Source organism: Ornithorhynchus anatinus, chromosome X5 (genome assembly GCF_004115215.2).
Source record: "Ornithorhynchus anatinus isolate Pmale09 chromosome X5, mOrnAna1.pri.v4, whole genome shotgun sequence".
Classification (NCBI taxonomy): Eukaryota; Metazoa; Chordata; class Mammalia; order Monotremata; family Ornithorhynchidae; genus Ornithorhynchus; species Ornithorhynchus anatinus.
This window is the reverse complement of record NC_041753.1, coordinates 6,457,228-6,482,434: the sequence shown is the minus strand read 5'-3', so window position 1 is coordinate 6,482,434 and position 25,207 is coordinate 6,457,228. Positions and strand designations below refer to the sequence as shown.

General features: G+C 53.9%; 2 protein-coding genes across 4 annotated transcripts in view; both read left to right on the top strand.

The window, feature by feature from the left end:
• LOC100091155 (retinal guanylyl cyclase 1) overlaps positions 1-2,028 on the top strand; it is a 35,795-nt gene extending 33,767 nt beyond the window's left edge. Inside the window, exons 27-31 of the mRNA XM_039910904.1 lie at positions 59-233; positions 877-975; positions 1,262-1,356; positions 1,712-1,797; positions 1,919-2,028. Coding sequence (XP_039766838.1) covers positions 59-233; positions 877-975; positions 1,262-1,356; positions 1,712-1,797; positions 1,919-2,009 — 546 coding nt within the window. The 3' untranslated portion in view covers positions 2,010-2,028. The remainder of the gene's footprint in view (positions 1-58; positions 234-876; positions 976-1,261; positions 1,357-1,711; positions 1,798-1,918) is intronic.
• A 9,021-nt stretch (positions 2,029-11,049) lies between these two features.
• On the top strand, positions 11,050-24,340 carry LOC100078105 (polyunsaturated fatty acid lipoxygenase ALOX15B-like). Of its 3 annotated transcripts, XM_029055557.2 has the most exons (14): positions 11,050-11,196; positions 14,508-14,733; positions 14,884-14,965; positions 15,276-15,398; positions 16,592-16,695; positions 17,014-17,186; positions 17,670-17,813; positions 18,847-19,050; positions 20,941-21,027; positions 21,399-21,568; positions 22,442-22,563; positions 22,667-22,767; positions 22,853-23,023; positions 23,868-24,340. In XM_029055557.2, the coding sequence occupies exons 1-14, from the start codon at positions 11,050-11,052 to the stop codon at positions 24,045-24,047; spliced, it is 2,034 nt and encodes a 677-aa protein (XP_028911390.1). In that variant the 3' UTR covers positions 24,048-24,340. The 3 variants fall into 3 exon arrangements, with proteins under 3 accessions (XP_028911390.1, XP_039766803.1, XP_039766804.1); XM_039910869.1 differs by lacking the exon at positions 20,941-21,027; XM_039910870.1 differs by lacking the exons at positions 20,941-21,027; positions 22,442-22,563 and having other exon boundaries at positions 21,399-21,555.
• The last annotated feature ends 867 nt before the right edge of the window (positions 24,341-25,207 follow it).

Sequence of the window (25,207 nt, the reverse complement as noted above, 5' to 3'; positions counted from 1 at the left end):
GGGCGGGGCGGGGCTCCGGCCGCTGTGATGGTGCCCCCCACCTCCACCCCCGCCACAGGTAGAGACCATCGGGGACGCGTACATGGTGGCGTCGGGGCTGCCCAAGCGGAACGGGCAGCGGCACGCGGGTGAGATCGCCAACATGTCCCTGGACATCCTCAGCTCCGTAGGCTCCTTCCGCATGCGCCACATGCCCGAGGTGCCCGTCCGCATCCGCATCGGCCTCCATTCGGGTACTCGGCGCACCCCTCTCCATCCTCGGCACCCTCGGCACCCCCAACGTCCCCCTGCTCCATCCCCGGGACCCCCCGCAGCACCAGCATCCCTCACGATCACCAGCACCCCCGGCACTACCTGCATTTCTCAGCACCCCCAGCATCCCCTGCTCTGCCCCCAGCACCCCATCCCTCAGCAGCCCTCAGCGCCCCCAGAGTTCCCCTGCACCACCTCTATCCCCCAGCATCCCTCACTGCCCCCCAGCACCCCCCTGCGTCACCCCCACCTCCTCCTGGTGCCCCCCACCCCCTCAGGATCCCCCCAGTACTGTCCCAGAAACCCTAGTACCTGCCCAGAGCTCCCCCCAGCACATCCCGGGGACCACCAGCAATCCCACAGTGCTCCCCAGAGCCCCCACCATCTGCCCATCGTCACCCATGGCCTCCCAGAACCACCTGTGAACCCCAGCAGCCCCAGAATCCCCTCAGTTCTGCACCCCCAGCTGCCCCATCACCATCTGAGCTTTCCTACACTCGAGCAGCCTCCATGGCACTTCAGAACCATGTCCCTCAGGGGCTTCCTTCCCCCCCCCCGCCCCCCACCCCCATCTCCTGCCTGGGTCTGATGCCAGTCCTTCAGTCATCCGTCTGTCTATCTCAGGCCCATGTGTGGCGGGTGTGGTGGGCCTCACCATGCCCCGCTACTGCCTCTTTGGGGACACGGTCAACACGGCCTCACGCATGGAGTCCACGGGGCTGCGTGAGTGTGGGGCCGGGGGTAGGGAAGGGCAGGGGCAGGGCACTGGTAGGGTGGGCACTGGTAGGGTGGGGAAGGTTGGAGGCCAAGGTCAGGGAGGTTTCGGGGCTGGGGCGGCTGGAAGTGGGGAAGCGGGATGTCTCTGGTGGGTTGGGGGAGGTGAGGTGGGTTTCTCTTCTCTCCTGGGTCAAAAGCAGGGCAGGCGGGGGGAGGTCTGTGCTGGTTTGGGGGTGGGGAGATGCCCTTCTTCCCCCCCCCCCCCGCCCCGTGGCTCACTCTTTTCCCTCAGCGTACCGCATCCACGTGAACGTAAGCACGGTGCGGATCCTGCGGGGGCTTCCTGAGGGCTATAAGGTGGACGTGCGTGGCAAGACGGAACTCAAGGTGCCACTCAGCTCTCCTGTTCCCCTCCACCTGGCCCGGCTCCTTCTTCCTCCTCCACCACACCCCTGCCTCCTCCGCTCCCCTCCACTACACTCCCCCGGTTCTCCCGTTCCCCTCTGCCGCAACCCTGGCTCCCCCGTTCCCTTCCACCTGGCCCAGTTCCCCCACTTGCCACTCCCCGTTCCCCTCCCTATCTCCTGCCCCGGCCGGGCCCTTCGCCTTGCTTCACGTTGAGCAGCTCTGCCTGTCTCGGCGACAGCACGCTTCAACCCCCCACCAGCGGTCTAAGCCTCCCTCACTTCCTCAGCCCGGCCCTGGCCCATCTGTCCCCCACTGACTCCTCTGTCTCCCCCAGGGGAAGGGCATCGAGGACACGTACTGGCTGGTGGGGCGGGAAGGGTTCACCAAGCCCATTCCCACACCCCCCGACCTGCTGCCCGGGTAAGGGAGGGGCCGGGAATCTGTGGGAGGGGGACCCCGGGCCTCTCGTCGTGGGAGGGGGGCCCACCTGGTACCCCTCCCTAGGGCTTCCTCACCGCTCCCTCCTCGGCCCCACCTCCAGGGCCAGTAACCATGGAATCAGCCTCCACGAGATTCCCGAGGAACGACGCAGGAAGCTGGAGAAGGCTCGGCCGGGGCAGCTAGGCAAATGAGGGGGATTCCCCTCCTCGAGTCCCCCACCAGGTACCTCCCTCTCCTCCTCTAGCTGCAGGCTCGCCCGTCCTGAGCCATCTCTTCATCTGCGACATCAGGCGCCATTCGCACTGGGGTAGATACGAGATAATCAGGTTGGAAACGGTCCCTGTCCCACATAGGGCTCACGGTCTTCATCCCCATTTTCCGGATGAGGGAACCGAGGCCCAGAGAAATGAAGTGACCCACCCAAGGTCACCCAGCAGACAGGAGGCAGAGCCAGGATCAGAGCCCAGGTCCTTCTGACTCCGCTATCCACTAAGCCAAGCTGCTTCCTGTTTCTCCCTGCCCTCCTACCTGCATTTCCCCCCAAACCCCATCCCTCCTTTTTCTGTTAACCCACTCCCTCTCTTCCTTAGGGAAAAGGAAATCCCCTCAGATACAAATCCCACACCACACCCCCACCGGAGAAGCTGACGGAGAAAAGCGTGGCCCCAACGGCCACCTCCATGAAGCAGAGCGCATGGGCTCTCTCGTCCAACGCTGTCTACAGGGCATTCTGGGACTCGGAGAGTTTGGCCCCGGAGGAGTCTGGGACACAGAATTGTCTAGACCCAGAGGGTTCTGGGAAGGCCCCACAACTGATCCTAAAGGATCCTGGACCAGAAGAGCATCCAACCTCAGAGAATCCTGGGATGGCATCACCTAACCCAAAGGGACACTTGAGCATCACAGCGTTCCTTCCCAGAGGATCCTGGATCATCAGCGGGCTAATTTCAAGGAATTCTGGCCCCTCGGATTGCCGGATCATCGAAGCGTCTGACCTCAAATGTTCTGGAATGTCAGGTAGCCCCGCCTCAGGTGAAACTGTGGTCTTCAGCAGACCAAATGGCCTCAGAGAGGTCTCCGGTGAGATTGGCAGACTTCCATTTTGCAAATACAGGCTCTTGACAGCAATTGAGCTTCACCCTGTGATTCTTCACGGTGTAACTCTGGAGGGGTGAGGCCCTTGTCAATTAAGCATGGGGCAATTGTGCTTCCCTTTCCGACAGATCTTTGAAGGAATACATGTCCCATAGACCAGGGATATCTGCTGGCCCTTTCCTGGAGAATTAAAATATCTAGTCCCGTGAGGATAGTGTGAAACAGAACATTTGTACCCCAAAGATTCTGTGACATCAGAGCGTGCTCGCAGAAAGGGTTCTATCATGTCAGGGTGTCCAGCCTCCTGGGTTTCTGGGAGGGTAGAGTGTCCAGTCCTGAAGGATTCAGGGAGGGCAGAAGTGTCCAGGCCTGAAGGATTCTGGGAGAGGCAGAGTGTTCAGCCCTGAAGGATTCTGGGATGACTGAGTGTCCACCCTCAAAGGATTCTTCAGCACCTGATCAATCAATCCTGGAGAATAAGGGGACTCGGATTGCTACAGGGCTCTACAGGATTCTGGGATTTGACCACCCCCCGCAAAAAAATCTAAAGGATCATTTGCCCTTTGTCTCTGTCTCTCTTCCCTGACTGCCAGAAATCTCCCCACCCCTGGCACCCCCGTCCCGTATCAGGAAGGTGAGGTTGTCCCATCCTGCTAGACTCTGGTCCTCCTCTCCCCCAGGCCCCTCAAACATCCTTCTACAGGGTTGTTTCATTTTTTTAATGGTATTTAAAGGCTTAATATGTCCACGGTTGGGTAGATCTACAGGTTAATCAGGTCGGACACAGTCCGTGTCCCACATGGAGTTCCCAGGCTTAATCCCCATTTTACAGACAGGGAATTTCGGCGTGAAGTGAAATGACTCACCCGTGGTCACCCAGCAGACGAACGGGAAGCCGAAATTAGAACCCAGTTCCTTCCGACACCCAGTCCCAGGGCTCTATCCACTAGACCACACCGCTTCTCAGGTGCTGGGGTTTAGGGGATCGAGAGGGCTTCCACTCCTCACCACCGGTTATTCAATGCTCTCTGCTCGGCCCCTTCCCGCTCCTGGAGAGATGTAAACCAAGCATCCACAGCCGCTCCAGAGCAGATGAACAACAGAGGGCTCAGCATCCCAGAAGCCGGGCAGGCCTCGGCCTGCGGGTGACTCACCTGTACCAGTCAGAGCCCCTGGGATGGGGAGGGGAGAGGCCTGGGCTCGGGAGACAGGCGAAGCTTAGCTCCAGGAAGCCAACATGGGGACAACTTGATGGAGGGAGGACTATAAAAAGGGAACAGGACTGCCTTCCAGAGACATGGAGACAGAAGTGGTACTTGTTAAGCCCTTACCGTGTTCCGGGCACTGTACTAAGCGCTGGGGTGGATACAAGCTCTTCGGGTCAGACCCAGTCCCTGTCCCACGTGGGGCTCACAATCTCCATCCCCATTTTACAGATGAGGGAACTGAGGCACAGAGAAGAATAGTGACGGTATTTGTTAAGCCCTTACTATGTGCCAAGCATTGTTCTAAGCGCTGGGGGAGATACAAGGCAATCAGGTTGTCCCACGTGGGATTCCCAGTCTTAATCCCCTTTTGTCAGATGGGGTAACTGAGGCAAGGAGAAGTGAAGTGACTTGTCCAAGGTCAGGCAGCAGTCAAGTGGCAGAGCTGAGATTAGAACCCATGACCTTCTGACTTCCAGGCCCATGCTTTATCCACTAGACACACACCGAGGGAGAGAGACTGCCAGCCTGAAACCCCAAATCAGTCAGTCACAGAGGTGGAGGCAGGGAAAGAGACAAAGCGAGAGCTGTCGAGAAATGGAACAATCCATCAGTGGTATTTATTGAGCACGTACTCCGTGCAGAGCACTGGACTAAGCGCTTGGGAGCTGACAAGACAAAAGAATTGGGCAGACATTTCACGGCCAAAAAGAGGTAACAGCCTAGAAAATGGATCCCAGAGAGAGATCTAGGGTGGCTAGGGATCGAGCCTAGGAGGTGTCATCGGAGGACCTCCAGTCCACAGCTGGCCATTTCACCACCTTTTGAGTTGGACTCCCATATTTGTTCATCTCAGGGCTCATTCTGGGCTTAGAAGGACCAAAGTGGTGGTCTAACCTTGGATCTACCCTAGTGCTTAGAACAGTGTTCCACACATAGTAGGCGCTTAACAAATACCATAATTATTAGCTCTTTGAATCCTGTTCCCTAATAATAATAATGATAGTGATAATGACTGTGGCGTTTGTTAAGTGCTTACTGAGTACCAAGCAACACAGTAAACACTGGGTTAGATATATTTTATATTTATAGTATTTATTGAGCGCTTACTATGTGCAGAGCACTGTACTAAGCACTTGGAATGTACAAATCGGTAACAGATAGAGACAGTCCCTGCCCTTTGACGGGCTTACAGTCTAATCGGGGGAGATGGACAGACAAGAACAATAGCAATAAATAGAATCAAGGGGATGAACATCTCATTAAAACAATAGCAAATAAATAGAATCAAAGCAATGTACATCTCATTAACAAAATAAATAGGGTAATGAAAAACAAGTTCATCTACTCAGATACAGTCCCCTAAAATCCCTGGCCCCTTTACAGCCCCACACTGAGAATGCATAGAAACAATGTGGTCTAGTGGATAGAACATGGGGTTGAGAGTTAGAAGGACCAGGGTTCTAATCCCACCTCCACCTCCTGTCTGCTGTGTGACCTTGGGCAAGACACTTCGTTTCTTTGGGTCTCGGTTACCTCATCTGTAAAATGGGGATTAATACCGTAAGCCCCATTTGGGATACGAACTGTGTCCAACCTGACTAGCTTGTGTCTACCTCAGCGCTTACTACAGTGTCTGGCACTTGGTAAGTGCTTAACAAATACCATTTAAAAAAAAAAATCTTGGGCCTCTTTAGACTCTCGAGTCAGGGAAGAGAAGGAGCTGGAAAGGCACGATTCAAGTCTACCATTTCCTCCCCTACCAACCTCCTAAGCAAGCTGGTTCCCTTTGTCCATTTTCCAAACTTCTCCCCCAAGGTCCTTCTTGCCCCAAAACTGTCCACTATATAATGTCTCCAGTTCCACAACCTCTATGGAACTTGGGTTTTTTAATTCTACTTTTTTTTTAAATTGGTATTTCTTAAGCGCTTATTATGCGTCATTCACCATTCTAAGTGTTGGGATAGATACAAGTTAATTAGCTTGGGGCCAGAAAGGAGTTTAAAGAGCATTTTGCAGGAGTGCCAAGCAATGAAAAGAAATTTCTCCAACCTATCCGATGATGACTTGGAATTTGGAGCTTGCTCTGTGAAGCCACCTAGCTACTGGTAGATGGTGTCCTTAGGGATGAAGAGGTTTGGCCTAGAGCCGTGGTGAATCCTGCAAACTTTATGGACGGACATGCTAAAGGGATTTCTGCATTCAAATTTTTGGGGGAGAAGGGGAGGGAATCAGGGGGATGTAGCAGTCGGATACAATCATGGGCCCACCAAGGAGGCTTTAGAGCAAATGAATCAAACAGCCGCAGCAACTCACCGGGGTCCAAAGGCTGAGGGAATGACGAAAGACAGATTTCTCGACCTGAGTGCAACCTATCATTACTAATGGCAATAGGGCCAGATTGCCTGTGTGACTCCCAAGCTGTAAAGAGATGATTCTGGAAATTGTAGACTGACAAGTCTAGCTATTTTCCCTGGCAAATTAGGAAAGTCACTTATTAGGTTTACAGTCAGGGAGCACTTGGAAAACCCCAGCTCAATGAGGAACAGGCAGTGCAGTTTGACGGAAGGGAAAATTGGGCCTCATTAACATAGGGCAAGGGAGCCAGAGAACCCATAAAAGGTTTTCAAAGACTTTGGTGTGGTTCTGTAAGAGCAGACGGGAGGTGGAAGTTCTAAACCTGGTTCTTCCACTTTTCTGCCTTGTGACCTGGAGCAAGTCACTTCACTTCTTTGGGCCTCGGTTTTTTCATCTGTAAAATGGAGATTAAATCCTCCTCCCTCCGATTTAGACTGTGAATCCCAGTGTGGGACAGGGACTGTGTCCAACCTGATTAACTTGTATCTACCCTACTACATAAAATAGTGCTTGACACATAGTGTGTAACAAATACCGTTTTAAAAAAACCAAAAAAACAAAAAACAGTGCTTGACACCCTGGAATGCCACAGTCTCTGCCATGAGCAACTGGGCACATTTTTTCCAATGGGACGTTGAGGCCACTTACTGAACCCCCATCTTTTTTCTTTTGTGGTATTTGTTAAGCGTTTAGTATGTGCCAGGTACTGTACTAAACGCTGGGGTAGATACAAGCTAATGGGGTTAGACACAGTCCATGTTCCACGTGGGGCTCTCAGTCCTCTTAGTCCCCATTTTACAGATGAGGTAACTGAGGCAGAGAGAAATGAAGTGACTTACCCAAGGTCACAGAGCAGATAAGTGGAGGAGCTGGGATTAGAACTCAGGTCCCTCCGACTCTGAGGCCCGGGCTCTATCCCCTGGGCACGCTGCTTCCCTTGCGACCGGCCTGGGTGAGAAACCCTTAGAGTCTTCAACCCCCTCCAAATCGAGTCGACCCCCTCACCCCACCCTGAAGCCAGGTTCGTCAGGGTGAGACAGCAGGGCAGGCCGGGTGTCAGCCAAGTCCTGCCCCCATCCGTCAAGCTCCGTTCTGCTGCGATCCATCCCTTCCCCTGCCACTCAACTTCTCCTGGGAGGCCTCTCCATGATCTTCCCTCTCCCACTCACTCCCCCCCACTGACCAGGTCGGGAAGAGAGGTCAGGAGCAGGGGGAGGAGAAGAGGAGAAGGACAAGGGCAGGTCAGGGATAAGGTGATGGAGTGGAGGGAGGGCAGGGGTCATGTCTCACAGGTGTGCTGGTGGTGCACTGTGCTCTTCCAACTGCTTAGTAAAGTGCTCTGTGCATGAGAAGCAGCATGACCTAGTAGAAAAAGCCCAGGCCTTGAAGTCAGAGGACCTGGGTTCTAATCCTGACTCCACCACCTGTCTGCTGTATGACCTTGGACAAGTCGCCTCATTTCTCTGGGACTCAGTTTCATCCTCTGAAAAATGGGGATTCAATACCAGCTCTCCCTCCTACTTAGACTGTGAGCCCCATGCAGGTCAGGGACTGCGTCCAGCCTGATTATCTTTGTATCTACCCCAGTGCTCAGTACAGTATCTGGCACCGAGTAAGTGCTTAACAAATACCATAAAAAGACAAATAAAAATCATCCAGAATTTTTGAGGGCTGGTGATCATCCTCTGGAGCTGGACTCAGGGAAGAGGGGAGGGCTGGGGGAGCAAAGGCAGGCAATCCATCAGTCAGGAGTATTTATTGAGCACTTCCTGTCGGTCGGTCAGTCGATTGTATTTATTGAGCGCTTACTGTGTGCAGAGCACTGTACTAAGTGCTTGGGAGAGTATAATACGTAATAACAATCGAGGTACACTTACTATGTGCCAGGCACTGAACTAAGTGCTGGGGTACATAGAAGATAGGTTGGACACAGTCCCTGCCCCACATAGGGCAAACAGACTTTTTCCCTGCCCATGATGAGCTTAGTCTAAATGGGGAGACAGTCATGACTATACTAAGCGCTTGGGAGAGCAAAGTAGTAGATACAATCCCAGCCCTCAGGGAGCTTGCAATTCAACAGGGGATGGAGGAGGGGAAAGGAGGGAAAGAAAGGCAGGAAGTCAGAGCGGGAGATAGGGAGGGGGCATCTGGGGAGTTTGGAGGGGGGAGAGATGGAGGGGTGCCCAGCCAGGCTTCGGGCAAGACCTGTGGGGACCCCAGCTCTCCCTTTCGATCTCCTTCTCCTCCCTGTCCTCCGGGGTTGCTTAATCCATCCGATCCTCCTCAGCTGGTTCTGCCAGTCAGGTAGCGTTGCCCCCAAAGTGCTCCCCCTTGCCAAGCCCCACTCGCAACCCACACACCTGATGCCCAGAGGGCCAAGGCAGGATGATGAGGTCCCGTCCCAGGGAGGTTCAGAGAGAGATGGACAGATGAACCCGCCACCCTCCATCACCATCCGCAAAACCTCTCGGGCCGTTCCCGCCCACCCCACCCCCAGCATGTACCCCCACCCTTTATGAAACTGGACCAGAAGCCAGGAGCCGATTGGTCTCCTCCCCCCTAGGCTGTAATGTATCTGTTTATCATTGTATCGTCCTCTCCCACATGCTTAGTACAGTGCTCTGCACACAGTAAGCACTCCATAAATATGATTGACTGACTCCTCACCAGTCTGTCCCTGGGTCTGGGATGGAGGGTCCTGGGCCTGGAGGTGGGGGGTTCCGGTCCCATCCTGTCTGGGTCTCCCCCGAGGATTTGTCCAGAAGCGGTGTGGCCCAGTGGAAAGGGCCCAGGTTTAGGAGTCACGGGTTCTAATCTCCATTACTCCCCTTGTCGGCTGGGTGACCTTGGGCCAGTCACTTCACTGCTCTAGGCTTCAGTTCTCCATTTGTAAAATGGGGGTTCAATACCTGTTCCCTCTCCACCTTAGACTGGGAGCCCAGGGTGGGACAGGGACTGTTTCCATGATTATCAGCGTGGCTCAGTGATAATAATAATAATAATAATAATGTTGGTATTTGTTAAGCGCTTACTATGTGCAGAGCACTGTTCTAAGCACTGGGGTAAACACAGGGGAATCAGGTTGTCCCACGTGGGGCTCACAGTCTTAATCCCCATTTTACAGATGAGGGAACTGAGGCACAGAGAAGTTAAGTGACTTGCCCACAGTCACACAGCTGACAAGTGGCAGAGCTGGGATTTGAACTCATGAGCCCTGACTCCAAAGCCCGTGCTCTTTCCACTGTACCACGCTGCTCCTCTAAGGAGCTCTAGTGGAAAGAGCCTGGGCTCCGGAGTCAGAGGTCATGGGTTTGACTCCCGGCTCTGCCACTTGGCAGCTGTGTGACTGTGGGCAAGTCATTTAACTTCTCTGTGCCTCAGTTATCTCATCTGTAAAATGGGGATTAACCGTGAGCATCATGTGGGACAACCTGATTACCCTGTATCTACCCCAGCGCTTAGAACAGCGCTCTGCACATAGTAAGCGCTTAACAAATACCAACATTATTATTATCTTTCCTGGCAGTTAGCAGAGTGCACAAGGAAAGAGCTTAATGAACACCACAATGATTGCAACCATTTCCCATCAATTCTTCCTTGAATCTAACCACCCATTTCCCCCTTGGAAATCCCTCATAGAGCCACTGTTCCTCTCTCTGGGGACAAACCCAGGGATTTGCCAGCCTCTGCGTCCACAGAAAAGCATCATGGTCTAGTGAATGAATGAATGAATGAATGGTGGGAATCAGAATGCCCTGGGTTCTAATCCTGGCTCCGCCACTTGTCTGCTGGGAGACCTTGGGCAAGTCATTCACTTCTCTGGGCCACAGTTCCCTCATCTGTGAAGACTGTGAGCCCAATGTGGGACAGGGACTATGTCTAACCCGATTCTCTTGTATCTACCTCAGTGCTTAGAACATACCTGGCACATAGTAAACGCTTAAAAAATCCACAATTATTCTTCTTATTCTTCTTATTGTTATTATTAGTATTAGTAACTCTGTTGTACTGTCCTCTCCCACACTTTTAGTCCAGTGCTCCACACACAGTCACCGTGCTATAAATAACATTGATCGATTGATTGAACGGAGAGCTTAAACCACTCCCGATTCTGGCTCACCCTCCTGCACTATTTTCTCTCCCTGATCCCTTGTCCCTCCGTCTCCTTCTTCCCTCCCACCCCCTACCGACCCATTTCTCCTTCTTTCTGCTCCCCTCCCTGACCTGTGCATGCCACCCCCCCCACCCCAGCCCCGGGGGCACACATTTTCTGCCAACTCTTAATCTCCTCCCCCAGCTGCCCACGCTGCCCCTGAGGAGTGGCCCAGGTGAAGTCCGGGCCAGGGCAGGCACCGACCCAAGCCCCGGGGCCTCCTTCCTCCTGTCTCTCCGGAACTCATGTCTCTCCTCCTCAGTTCCTCTCTGTCCATCCCCGGGCCAGGAGCCAATGGGTGTGTAGGCCTCTCCCTGGGGCCCTGGGCGGCCCGGGAATGGATAAGTCAGAGGGAGAAGGCGAGAGGGGTTCAGCCTCCGGAAGGTTCCAGTGCCGGACGGTCTTCGTCTCTGGAGCGCCATGGCCGTTTATCGGGTCCGCGTCATCACGGGGGGCTTCATGGGGGCGGGGACCTGGGACCACATTTCCATCAGCCTCGTGGGGAGCGAGGGGAAGAGCCCCCCCCTCTACCTGGATGCCTGCGGGAAGGATTTCTCCCGGGGAGCGGTGAGTGTCTGACCTTTGATCCCAGCCCCATCCCTCCAAGCGGCCGGATGTGCACCCCAGACCACCCTTCCTAACCCGACTTGGGGGCTCACAAGTAGCTTAGTGGCTAGAGCCTGAGCCTGGGAGTCAGAAGGACCTGGGTTCTAATCTTGGCTCCGTCAGTTGTCTGCTGTGCGAACTTAGGAAAGTCACTTCACTTCTCTGGGCCTCAGTTCCCTCATCCGTAAACTGGAGATTCATTTGTTCAATCAGATTTATTGAGCGCTTACTGTGTGCAGAGCACTGTGCTAAGCGCTTGGAAAGTACAATTCAGCAATAAATAGTGACGATCCCTACCCAGCAACAGGCTCACAGTCTAGAGATGAAGATGAAGAGTATAAGCCTGAAGTGGGATGGGGACTGTGTCCAACGTGATTAACTTATAGAACAGTGCTTGGCACAAAGTAAGTGCTTAACAAATACCATTATTATTAATAATTTAATAATAATAATAACAATAACCCAGAAAACAGCCCTTCTCCCCTCTCCCCGGCCTCCACCCCATCCCTGGCCTCCAACCTTAGTCGGGCTTGGAAGGGGTTTCCTAGGGTCTTCGGAGGGAAGGACAGGAGGATGTGGGCCTGGGTTGCAGCCAGAGAGAATCGGGGCAGACACGAGGAAATGGAGGTGGAGTCTCCATCCCTGGAGACCTTTAAGAAGACCACACAGCACTGACCTCTAGACTGGAAACGCCTCCAGGGCAGGGAACGGGTCTACTGACTCTGCCGATTGGAAGTTCCCAAGCGCTTAGTACGGTGCTCTGCATTCAGTAAGTGCTCAAGAAATACCATGGATTGATTAACCTGTCCAGAGGTGGGGGGTTGGACCAAGTGACCTACTAATTATGGTACTCGTTAAGTGCTTAGTATGCGCCAAACACTGTTCTAAGCACTGGGGCGGATACAGGTTAATCGGGTTGACCTCTTGAGTTCTTTCTCAGTCCCAGGATCTTCCAAATTGTACATCCTCTTCCAGGAGTCAAAGAGGAAGCAGCGTGGCCCAGTGGATAGGACATAGGCTTCAGAGGACCTGGGTTCTAATCTCAGGTCTGCCACTTGTCTGCTCTTTGACCTCAGGCAAGTCACGTCACTTCTCTGTGCCTCAGTTCCCTCAGCTGCAAAATGGGGATTCAATACCTGTCCTCCTCCTACTTAGACTTAGAGGAGCAGCGTGGCGCAGTGGAAAGAGCACGGGCTTTGGAGTCAGGGCTCATGAGTTCAAATCCCAGCTCTGCCACTTGTCAGCTGTGTGACTCTGGGCAAGTCACTTAACTTCTCTGTGCCTCAGTTCCCTCATCTGTAAATGGGGATTAAGACTGTGAGCCCCACGTGGGACAACCTGATTCCCCTGTGTTTACCCCAGCGCTTAGAACAGTGCTCTGCACATAGTAAGCGCTTAACAAATACCATTATTATTATTATTAGACTGTGAACTTTGTGTGGGACCTTTTTATCTTGTATCTGCCCCAGTGCTTAATACAGTGTTCAGCACACAGTAAGAGCTTATTATTATTATTAGGTGAACCTTAATGTCCTTAAAGCCTCTGAGATTGTCCCATGTTACTGAATGGTGACCCAGAAATGCTGGGACCCATGATGTCTTGATCTCCCAACTCCTGGGGCCTCCCTCATCTGATTCCCACCTGCCCCAGCAGCCCCCCATCCTTCAAACCCCATCCTCCCACCCTTTCCTTTCCAATGTAGTAACAGTAATAATAATAACTGTCCTATTTGTTAAGCTCTTACTATGTGTCAAGCACTGTACTGAGCGCTGGGATAGAACCAAGATCCCACATGGGACTCATAGTCTAAGGAAGAGGGAGAGAGTGGGTGTTGAATCCCCATTTTGCAGACGAGATAACTGGGACATGGAAAAGTGAAGTGACTTGTCCAAGGTCACACAGCAGACAAGTGGTGAAGCTGGGATTAGAATCCAGGTCTTCTGAGTCCCGTCACCTTCCTGACACTTACTAGCCTGAACTTTCCCAACCCCTTAGAGAAAGAGGGAGATGTAGGCCCCAAGAGCAGATTGAATGGGCCAATTGGCGGCAAGCCTCCACCCCAAACCCAGCAAGTCAGGTAGAGAGAGGCATGAGGAGTGCAAGAGGAGAGAGAGAGAGAGAAGAGAGAGAGAGTTACAGGAAGAGATCAATAGCCAAAAAAAGAGAGACAGGAAGAGACTGATAAAGACAGATAAACTGGAGGAGGGAGTGAGAGACTGGAAGACACAGGAAGAGAGCAATAGGTTGAAACAGAAGGAGAGAGAGGAAAGAGAGAGACTGAGAGACTGGAAGAGATTGATAAAGACAGAGAAAGGAAAAAAGCCAGAGGAAACAGAGACTGAAAGAGAGAAATAGGAGGCGAGACAGAAGAAAGAAAGAATGAGTCACAGGAAGAGACTGTTGAGAGACATAAGAGAGACTGAGGAAGAAGAGAGATTGAAAAAGAAAGACACGGGAAGAGATCAATAAATACAGACCCAGAGGGTAGAAAGAGACTGAGAGACACAGGAAGAGATTGAGAAAAACAGAGAGAACCAGAAGAGAAAAAGACAGAGATAAGAAAGACAGGGAGATGTTAATAATAATGTTGGTATTTGTTAAGCGCTTACTATGTGCCAAGCACTGTTCTAAGCGCTGGGGAAGATACAGGGTAATCAGGTTGTCCCACGTGAGGCTCACAGTCTTAATCCCCATTTTCCAGATGAGGTAACTGAGGCACAGAGAAGTGAAGTGACTTGCCCACAGTCACACAGGTGACAAGTGGCAGAGCCGGGAGTCGAACCCATGATCTCTGACTCCGAAGCCCAAGCTCTTTCCACTGAGCCACGCTGCTTCCCCTGTTCTGTTCTTAGGGACAGAAATATGGGAGAGGTAGGCTAAGCATAGGTATGACTTGTGGCCATTCTTCCTATGTCTCTACCCCAGTACTTAACACAGTGCTTGGTCCATGGCGAGTGCTTAACAAAGCCCACAAACACCACCTAGATGGCAGCGATAAAGGCAGGGAGTTGGACAGAAACAGAAATCCAAACTGCCAAGGCACAATTCCGAAACACACAAGAGTAGGAGCAACAGTGGGAGTATTCATTAAGCACTTACAGTGTGCAGAGCAGTGTACTAAACCCCAGGAGAGACTACACAGGAGTGGCATCAGGGGTGGGGAGAGGGGGAAAGGGAGTTGGGAAGGCCTCCTGGAGGAAGTGGAAAAGTCCTGGGCAGTGAGCCCAAACCAGGGAGGCCCTAACACTCTCCTGCTCACCGCCCCCCTCAGGAAGAAGAGTTCACCATCCTCTGCTCGGAGCCCGTGGGTTCGCTCCTGTTCCTGCATCTGCACAAGGCGCCCCTGGCGTTCCCCCCACCTCTGCCCCTGCCTCTGCCCCCCGACGCCTGGTTCTGTTGTTCCGTGCACCTCACACCCCCGGAGGGTCCCCCCATGAACTTCCCCTGCTACCAGTGGCTGGAAGGGGCCTGCACCCTGGCCCTGAGAGAGGGCACTGGTAAGCTCACGGCACCGCCCTCGCCCACCCTCCCTGGGCGCGGTGGGCCGGAGAGGACATGGTGGGGGGCAGGGGAGGAATGACCTATGTTTGTGGCTGGGACCTGGGGTTTCTGTCTCCGTCCCCCCCAACTCCTGGTTCCTTTGGCAGCCAAGCTGGTCTCCAGCGACACAGTCCCCCTCCTCCTGGAGCAGCGAAGTGGTGAACTGCAGAAGAGGCAGGGGACCTACAGGTCTGTGGACGGAACCCCGGCCCACCCTGGGCGGAGAGGGGTTGGGGAGTGGAGGGTGGCCGGAGGGGCAGGGGACCCTCGGGTCTGTGGCCTGAGAGGGGATCCACTGAGGGTGGAGGGGGTGGGGGGGGGGGGAGGAGGTGCAGGGGCCTTTTGGGTCTGCAGCCTGAGCCGGGGTCCACAGAGAGCAGAGGGGGGTGGGGGACTGGGGCCGGAGTCAAGGAGCCCCCCGGGTCAGAGGGGAAAGAGTGAGTTTGGGGAGGTGGGGGGAAAGTACATCAGTGTCCCATCCCCACCCCATCCCCTCCAGGTGGAAGACCTACACCCCAGGCTGGCCCCGCTGTGTGGACGTGGAGACGGTGGAGGAGCTGAGCCCGGATGTTCACTACTCTCTGGGCAAGAGCATCAACTTCTACCTCAAGGCCAGCTCTGCGTGAGAACTCCTGCCTCCACCCCCCTCTCCCCAGCTTCCCCCGCTCCCACCTCTTCCCTGCCTATCTCCCCATCCCTGCTCCCCCCCACTCCCACCTCTTCCCTTCTGGGTCTCCTGCTTCCTGCTTTCCCCACTCCCACCTCTTCCCTGCCTCCTCTCCCTGCTCCCCCCACTCCTCCATCTTCCCTTCCCAGGCCCCCCCCCGCTCCCTCCACTCCCACCTTTTCTCTTCCCAGTTCCCAACTCCCTGCTTCCCCTACTCTTCCTGCTGCCGGCCATAATTTCTCTACCTCAGTTCCCTCTCTAGGCTTCCCCAACCTCTTTCCCCCCAACTTCTCCAGGAGCTTTGTCCCTCTAATTTCACCCTTTCCATATCTTTCATCCCTCCTGGCTTCCCTGACTAGAAAGTGCCATAATTGCTCCCTATTATTATACCAACTCCATGACTCTGCTTAGAGAGCCCCATTAAACATCTCATTTTCTGGTGCTTTGTTCTGGGGTGAGTTTCTCGGGGTCCTAAACCTCAGGGTGTTTGAAATCTGACAAAAGGGCAATCAGTGACCAAGGAACCAAAGCAACTGCCCAATAATTGGTCTTCTCCCCCCTTATTTCACCTAAGGCTGTCCTACAGTGATAGTGATAATAAAAATAGTGATTGTGGTAGTTGTTAAGCACTTACTATGTGCCAAGCACTGTTCTAAGTGCTGGGCAAGCTATAAGATAATCAGGTTGGACACAGTCCCTATCCCACATGGGGCTCATAGTCTTCATCCCCATTTTACCGACGAGGTAACTGAAACACAGAGAAGTGATCTGACTTGCTCAGGGTCACACAGCAGACATGTGGTGGAGCTGGGATTAGAACCCTCAACCTCTGACTCCCAGGCCTGTTCTCTTTCCGCTAGACTATGCTGCTTCTCACAGTAGCTTCATGGTTCTTGGTTTCCATATTGCATTTTACCAGGTTCCCAATGGAAAGACATGGGCAGACTCTCAATGCAAGGGGGAAACTATCAGAGAAAATCCAGCAACTACCTGAGAATTAGAATCTCTCTCACACACACAAATATACACACACACCCCTTTCCTTCCCTACAACCCCATCTCCCGGCACCACTTTCCTGGTTTGAAGGGAAGCAGGCTCAGATTCCCCCATCTTTCCCTCCTGGCTCTCCCTGCCACCCTTCTCTCAGGTTCATAAAGCTCAAGATGAAGGGATTGTTGGAAGAGGCTTCTCCCTGGAAGGACCTGAAGGATTTGAAGCAGATTTTCAGTATCCAGAAGACTCCGGTGTATGGTGAGGGGACAGAGCCTCAGGCCTTATTCCCCTTTCTTCTTCAAACTCTTCTTTCCTTAGGAAGCCAGGAGTCCCGGCTCTCCCCACCCCAATCCCTGACTCTCTCCTATAACCCCTGCTCCCCTCGGACCCCCAAGATTCTCCCCCAGAGGCCCTCTAACCTCCTGGGACCCAGATGCCCAGTTTTCCCTTTTAGACTGTAAGTTCATGGAGGGTAGGGAATGTGTCTCATATTATTCTATTGTCCTCTTCCAAGTGCTTAGTACAGTGCTCTGCATACAGTAAGTGCTCAATAAATACGACTGACTGTCCCCTCAGAGTACGTGGTTGAGCACTGGAAGGAAGACGAGCTCTTCGCCTCTCAGTTCCTGAACGGCCTAAATCCCGTCCTGATCCGGAGATGCAGCCAGCTCCCACCCCACTTCCCCGTCACCAATGCCATGGTGGCCCCGTTGCTGGGTGGGAGGACCAGCCTGGATGCCGAGCTGAAGGTGAGACAGTCTCCTTGGCCTCTGGCCTCTCCTCTCCAGTTCCCAGCTCTCCCCGATTCCACCCCTTGTCTCTTCACACCCTTTCCGTTGCCCTGCCTGCCAAGGTGACTGATGTTTGGCCAAGACCACCCCTTCCATTGGGCCCCACGGTTGGCCTCCTCTCGGCCGAGGCTCTCCCTTACCCCGTTCCCCAAAGTTGGCATCCGATTGGCCGACACTGCACCTTACACTGGTTCTGTCGGCCCCCCCGCCCTCCATCCCCGCCCTTCGACCTGGTTGTCAGGGTGACAGGTGTCCCCCGTAGGTGGTGGGATGAGGGTCTTTCATTCATTCAGTCATATTTAGTGAGCGCTTACTGTTTGCAAAACACTGTATTAAGCTCTTGGGAGAGGACACTACAACAACAAACAGACACATTCCCTGCCCACAAAGAGGGTGTGGATTCCCCGAGCCCCCTGGCTCTTCTGCTCTGCTCTCTCCCAGCGGGGGACCATGTTCCTGGTGGATTACAAGCTGCTGGACGGAATCCCGGCAGGGCAGATCAACGGGAAGCAGCAGCACGTGGCGGCCCCGCTCTGCCTCCTTCACCAGCCCCTGGGCCGGCCGCTACGACCCATTGCCATCCAGGTACCAGGCCTGGGTCAGGGGACGGGGAGGGGAGGACCGGGGCAAGAGATTCCCCCTCGTGCCTTCCTCTAGGCTTCTCCTTTTTTGAATGGTATTTGTTAAGTGCTTATTGTATGCACTTAACAACAGTGCTTATGTATGCCTGTATGCACAGGCTCTGTTCTAAGCACTGGGCTAGATACAACGTAATCAGGTTGGACACAGACCCTGTCCCAAGTGGGAATCATCTCTTAATCCCCATTTTACAGATGTGGGGACTGAGGCACAGAGAAATGAAGTGACTTGCCCAAGGTCACGCGGCAGACAAGTGGTGGAACCGAGATCAGAATCCACAGTCGTTCTGACTCCCAGACCCGGGCTCTATCCATCAAGTTATGCTGCTTGTCCCCATACCGTTCCTTCCTACTCCTGCTCCCCTCGGGACCCCTAAGATTCTCCCCCCGAGGCCCTCTCCCCTCCTGGGACCCGACACCCTGCCTGGGGATGGGGGAGGAATAAAGGGAGCAAGTCAGGGAGACACAGAAAGGAATAGGAGAGGAGGAAAGGAGGGCTTAATCAGGGAAGGCCTCTTGGAAGAGATGGGCCTTCAAGTGGAAAGACCATGAGCCTGGATGTCAGACCACCTGGTTTCTAATTCTGGCTCTAATCCGTTGCCTGCTCCCTGACCTTGGACAAATCACTTCACTTCTCTGGGCCTCAGTTTCCTCTTCTGTAAAGTGAGGATTCAACACCTGTTCTCTCTCCTTCTTAGACTGTGAGCCTCATGCGGGGACAGGGACTGATGTCTGACCTGATGAATTTGTATCTATCCCAGAGCTTAGAACATTGCTCAGCACACAGTAAGCACAGAACAGATACAGCGATAATAATAATAGGATGATGATAATGAGGTGATGATAATGTCACCTGCCTCCCAGACCTGGGCTCTTTCCACTAGGCACACTGCCTCCCAGCGCTGACTGTCCGTGTCATCTGTGTCTCCCTGTTCCCCGGTGGCCCCCTCTCCCTCTGTCCCTCACCCCCGCGCCCCCAGCTCAGCCAGACCCCCGGGCCGGACAGCCCCATCTTCCTGCCCAGCGACTCCGAGTGGGACTGGCTCACGGCCAAGACGTGGGTCCGCAGTGCCGAGTTCGCCATCCACGAAGCCGTCACCCACCTGGGCCATGCCCACCTCCTGCCCGAGGTCTTCTCCCTCGCCACCCTGCGCCAGCTGCCCCTCTGCCACCCGGTCTACAAGGTCAGGGGGGAAGCGGGGGGATCGGAGGACCTGGGGGAACCTGAACCCCAATCGATTAACCAGTCAGTGGTGTTTATTGAGCGCTGACTGCAGGCAGAGCACTGGTCTGAACGGTTGAGAGAGGACAGTATAATTGTTAGACAGGATCCCTGACCTCGAGGAGTTTAGAATCTAGTCAATCAGTCACATCTATTGAGAGCTTTCTGCAGACAGAATACCGGACTAAATGTTTGGGAGAGGACAATAAGGCAATAAACAGACACATTCCCTGCCCACAACGAGCTGACAGTCTAAAGGGAGAGATAGACATTAATAGAAATAAAGAAATGACGGATAGGGACGTAAGTGCTGAGGGGCTGGGAGGGGAGATGAAGGAAGGGAGTGAGTGAGGGTGAAGCAGAAGGGAGTAGGAGAAATGGAAAAGAGGGCTTAGTCAGGGAAGACCTCTTGGAGGAGATGGTCTTCAATAAGGTTTTGAAGCAGCGGAGAGTGATGGATTGTCAGATATGAGGAGGGAGGGCATTCCAGGCTGGAGACAAGACACGGGCAAGAGGTTGGCAGCAAAAGAGACAAGGTACAGCAGCCTACTAGGTGAAGACCACTGTACTGAGCGCTTTCCTGCCCTCAAGGAGCTTACAGTCTACTGTGGGCAGAACACTGTACTGAACGCTTGGGAGACAGGCTCCTTGCCTCCAAGGTGCCTACAGTATACTGGGAGCAGAGCACTGTAGTGAGTGCTTGGGAGTTGGGAGTTGGTAGACACCATCCCTGCCCTCAAGGAGCTGACAGTCTTTTGGATGTACGGCACTGTACTGAGCAGGTGGGAGAGTACAGATATTTGATAGACACAATCCCTGCCCTTGAGGAGCTTCCAGACTACTGTGTGCAGAGCACTACACTGAACACTTGGAAGACTACAGTACAATCAGCAAGCAATCTATCAATGGTACTTACTGACTGCAGATCACCTTTCTAAACCCTTGAGGAAGTACAACATAGCAGAGTTGGTAGATGCAGTCTCTGCCCACCAGGAGCTTACAATGCAGAGGGGGAGACAGACATTAAAATAAAGTTTAAATTATTCATTTATATTACTCTCTGCCTTGGCCAATCACCAGGCTACCAACTCTGTTCTCTTTACTCTGTCAAACTCTCCCAAGTGCTTAATACAATGCTCTTCACTCTTATCTTCCTCCCTCCTCACCTCCCCTCTTTCTCCTCCCCTCCCCTCCTTCCTCCTCACTTCCCTTCCTTCCTCCTCACTCCTTTCTTCTTCCTTCCCTCCTCTCCTTTTTCCTCCCTCCCCCCTTTCTCCTCCCCTTCCCCTTTCTCCTCCCCTCCTCCCTTTTCTCCTCCCCTCCTCCCTTTTCTCCTTCCCTCCTCCCTTTTCTCCTCCCCTCCTCCCTCCTCTCCTCCCTCTTTCCACCTCATCTCCCTTTTTCCCTCATCCTCTCCCCTCTTCCTTCCTCCCTCCCTTCCTTCCTCACCACCCTCTTCTCACCTCATCTTCCTTCCTCCCTCCTCCCCTCTTCCCTCCATCTTCACTGCTTCTGATGATGCTGATATATTTCCATAAGTGTGCTGTGGGGCTGTGGTGAGTGTCAAAATGCTTAAGGGATTGCAACCAAGTAGCCAACCTCCTGATGCGGACCCCTCAGCTAATCCCCAAACCACACCAGATAATCCACGGGCTGGGGTCCCAAACCCTCGGCTATCTCCTCCTCCTGCTCCTTTGCTTTTGGCCTCTCTTCAACTCAGTATTCCTGGGAGAAGGGGGTAGGGGCAGGAAGGAACCAACTGGAAAACTCATTTGTAAATGGGATAGCAGTGGGGAGGCAAGGAGCAGGGAGATAGAACCTTAACCAGGCCTTTCCCCTGGTCTTCCCCCAGATGCTGATCCCCCACACCCGTTACACCCTGCATATCAACGTCCTGGCCCGGCAGCTGCTCATCTCCCTTGACGGGGTGGTCCAGAGGGTGAGGGATGGAAGGCCCCGGCCGGGAGACCCCGGAGGGATGAATAGCCTTGGAGATGGGGACTGAGGAGACTGGAGAAGGAGACGAGGTTGGAGGAGAGGAGTGGGAGGTGAAAGGAGGAAGAAGGATGGAGGGGAGGAGGGAGTAAGAGAGGTGAGGAAGGAGGAGGGGAGGGGAGGAGAGAGAAGGAGAGATGAGCAGGGAGGAGGGGAGATGAGGGAGGAAGGGAGATGAGGCAGGAGGGGCGGCAAGGAGGGAGGAGTGAGAAGGGAGAGGAGGAGGAAGGACAGGGAGGGCAGAAACAGTTCCCAGGGGCTGGCCAGGAGGTGGGGGTGGGAGTGAGGGGGCCTCCAGCCGCCCGGGCCTCTCAGTCCACAGCGGTGGGTGTGAGCGGCTTCTCTGAACTGGTGCGGCGAGACCTGGAGCAGCTGACCTACTCGACCCTCTGCCTCCCCGAAGACGTGCAGACCCGAGGGGTCTCCGACTTGCCGGGATATCACTACCGAGATGACGGGCTTAAGATCTGGGGTGCCATAGAGAGGTGAGACCCAGCAGGCTGGCTGCCCAGGGTGGACTTCCTGCATGGTAGAGGTGAGGCCTGGCAGGGAGTGGGAAAGGTGAGGCCCAGCAGGGGATGGTGGAGGTGAGGCCCAACACGAGGCTGGAGAGGTGAGGGTAGCTGGGGCAGTAGAAATGCCTCCACCACTTGTCTGCTGCGTGACCTGGGGCAAGCCACTTCACTTCTCTGTGCCTCAGTTTCCTCATCCATAAAATGGGAATTGAGTTTGTGAGCCCCACGTGGGGCAGGGACTGTGTCCAACCCGATTTGCTTGTACTTACCCCAGCCCTTATACAGTACTTGGCACATAGTAAGCGCTTAACAAATACCATCATCATCATCATCTTCATCAGAAGTGTGAAGCTGATGGGAGGGGGGCGCGGTAGAGAGATGAGGCCGAGGGCGAGGTGGTGGGGTGGTGAGAGGTGTAGAAAGGTGAGGCCGTAGAGGGGTGGGAACGTTGGTTCTACTCTCAGGTGTGGAAGAGTGAGAGATTTGGTTTCTTTCATAGTATTTGTTAAATGCTTACTATGTGCCAGGCACTGTTTTAAGCACTGGGGTAGATACAAGCTGATCAGGTCGGACACAGTCCATATCCCACATGGGGCTCAAAGTCTTAATCCCCATTTTACATATGAGGGAACCGAGGCACAGATAACTTAAGTGACTTACCCAAGGTCACACAGCAGATAAGTGGCGGTGTCTGGTTTGGAATCCAGGTCCTTCGGATTCCGCGGCCCTGACTCCATCCACTACTTCTCTAAGGGGTTGGAGGCAGAGTGACGTAGGGAGGGTGGTAGGGCTGAGGGGTATGGGGGGAGGGGGCACCCCTGAGTCCTCATCCAACCCTCTCAGCTACGTGTCGGAAATCGTCGGCTTCTACTACCTCAGCGACGCGGCCGTGAAGGGGGACCTGGAGCTGCAGGCCTGGGTGTGGGAGATCTTCACGGAAGGCTTCCTGGGCCGGGAGACCTCAGGTACTGGGAGGGACCCAGGCGTTCCCGCGCCAACCCCCCCCCAGCCCCTTATTGTCCCCCGGACCCAGACGCCCACCCCGATCTCTCTCCATCCTCCCTGCAGGGATCCCCTCCTCGCTGGAGAGCCGGGCCACCCTGATCCGCTACCTCACGATGGTGATCTTCACCTGCTCTGCCCAGCACGCCGCCTTCAGCACCGGGCAGGTAAGAGAGCTGGGCCAGGCCGGGCTGGGGGCGTGGGGGCCAGGGACACCTGGGATCCCAGACCCTCACTCCGGCCTGGGGTCAGTTTGACTTTAGCGCCTGGATGCCCAACTTCCCGCCATCCATGCAGCTGCCCCCGCCCAAAGCCAAGGGCCTGGCCGACCCCCAGAGCTTCCTGGCCACCCTGCCTGACGTCAACACCACCTGTGACATCATCATAGTGCTCTGGCTCCTCAGCAAGGAGCCCGGTGACCAGGTGAGGAGCCGCCACCGTATTAGGATGATTATTATAATTATGGTACTTGTTAAATGCTTGCTCTATGGGAAGCACTGTTCTAAGTGCTGAGTAGATACAATTTAATCAGGTTGGACACAGTTCCCTGTCCCACGTGGGGCTCACCTTCTTAATCCCCATTTTACCGATGAGGAAACCGAGACACAGGGAAGTGAAGTTCATTCATTCACTCAATTGTATTTATGAAGTGCTTACTGTGTGCGGAGCAGTGTACTAAGTGCCTGAGAAAGCACAGTACAAAAATAAACAGTGACGTTCCCTGCTCACAACGAGCTCACAGTCTAGAGCGGGGGAGAGTTACTTGCCCAAGGTCACACAAGGCAAATGGCCAAGCTGGGATTAGAACGCAGGACCTCTGGCTCCCAGGCCCAGACTTGTGCGACTAGGCCACGTTGCTTAACGAAACAATAAAAAATGAACTTAAAAAAACAACCAAAAAAAATTCCCTACCCACAAGGAGTTTCCACTCTAAAGAAGCAATGTGGCCTAGTGGAAAGAACATGGACCTGGGAGTTGAAAGCAGCTGGATTCTAATCCTAGTTCCCCCACTTGTCTGCTCTGTGACCTTAGGCCAATTACTTCACTTCTCTGGGCCTCTGTTCCCTCACGTGTTCATCCAACCTGATTCTCTTGTATCTACCGAAGTGCTTAGTTCAGTACCTGGCACACAATAAGCACTTAAAAAGTACCGCAATTATTTTTTCATGATTATTGTTAGAAGAGAGTTTACAATCCAGAGGGGACGACAGACATGAATAGAAATCCATATTTTGGGGGGGGGTCTCATCCCCTTCTGCCCTCCCAGAGGCCCCTTGGCAGCTTCCCGGATGCACATTTCACGGAGGAGGCCCCTCGGCGGAGCCAGGAGGCGTTCGCGGCACGGCTGGGGGAGATCTCCCAGCAGATCCAGGAGCGCAACGCCCACCTACCCCTGCCCTACACTTACCTCGACCCCCCCAACATCGAAAACAGTGTCGCCATCTGACTCTCCCCCCACCCTCATTTACCTTCCATTTGCACGTCCCACCCCCTCGATCGGTCCATGTGTTCCTACCTTGCAGAGGTGGGATGAAGTCAGGGGGCCTGGTGCCGGGGGATAGGGGGCGGATATTTTTCCAGCTCTGATGAAAGCAGGGGTCGGCACAACACTGTCCTGGGCACTCATTGATATTTCTGTGGGCGCTAGGTGCCCAGTCTGGGCAAGATCAGGAGCAGACTTGCCCCCCAACCTTGAGGAGCTTCTAATCCACTAGGGCAAATAAATGATCAGTCAATCAATGATTTTTATTATTGTTATCATTAATAATGGTAATAATGGGATTTGGTAAGCGCTCAATGTGTGTCAGGTTATGTACTAAGCACTGGGGTAGAGACGAGATAATCAGGTTGGATGCAATCCCTGTCCCACATGGGGCTCAAAGTCTTCATCCCCATTTTACAGATGAAGTAACTGAGGAACAGATAAGTAAAGTAACTTGACCGAGGTCACACGGCAGACGGTTGGCGGAACAAGATTAGAACCCAGGTCCCCTGGCTCTAAGAGCCAGACTCTTTCCAGCAGGCCACGCTACAAGCTCGTTCAATCAATCCATCAATCATATTCACTGAGCGCTTACTGTGTATAGGCCACTGTACTAAACGCTTGAGAGAGGACAACATAGAGTTGGCGGGCACGTTCCCCGCCCACAGTGAGCTTACAGAATGGAGGGGGAGACAGAAACTAATATAAAAAAAATTATAGATGTGGACATTAGTGCGGTGGGGCTGAGGGAGGGGTCAATCAGTCAGGAAGGGGTGAATGAAAGGAGCAAATCCAAGAGCAAGGACAACACGGCAGGAAGTGGGAGAAGAGGAAAGGAGGGCTTAGTTGGGAAAGGCCTCTTGAAGGAGATATGCCTTCACTAAAGCTTTGAAGGCAGGGGAGAGCCGTTTTCTGTCAGATTCGAGGAGGGAGGGTGCTCTAGGCCAGAGGCAGAACGTGGGCGAGGGGTCATGGAAAGATAGATGAGTTCGAGGCACAGCGAGGAGGTTGGCATTAGAGGAGCAAAGTGTGCGGGCTGGGTTGTAAAAGGAGAGTAGCCAGGCGAGGTAGGAGAGGGCAAGGTGATCGACGGGTGTAAAGACAGAGCAAGGCACAGCCAGGCT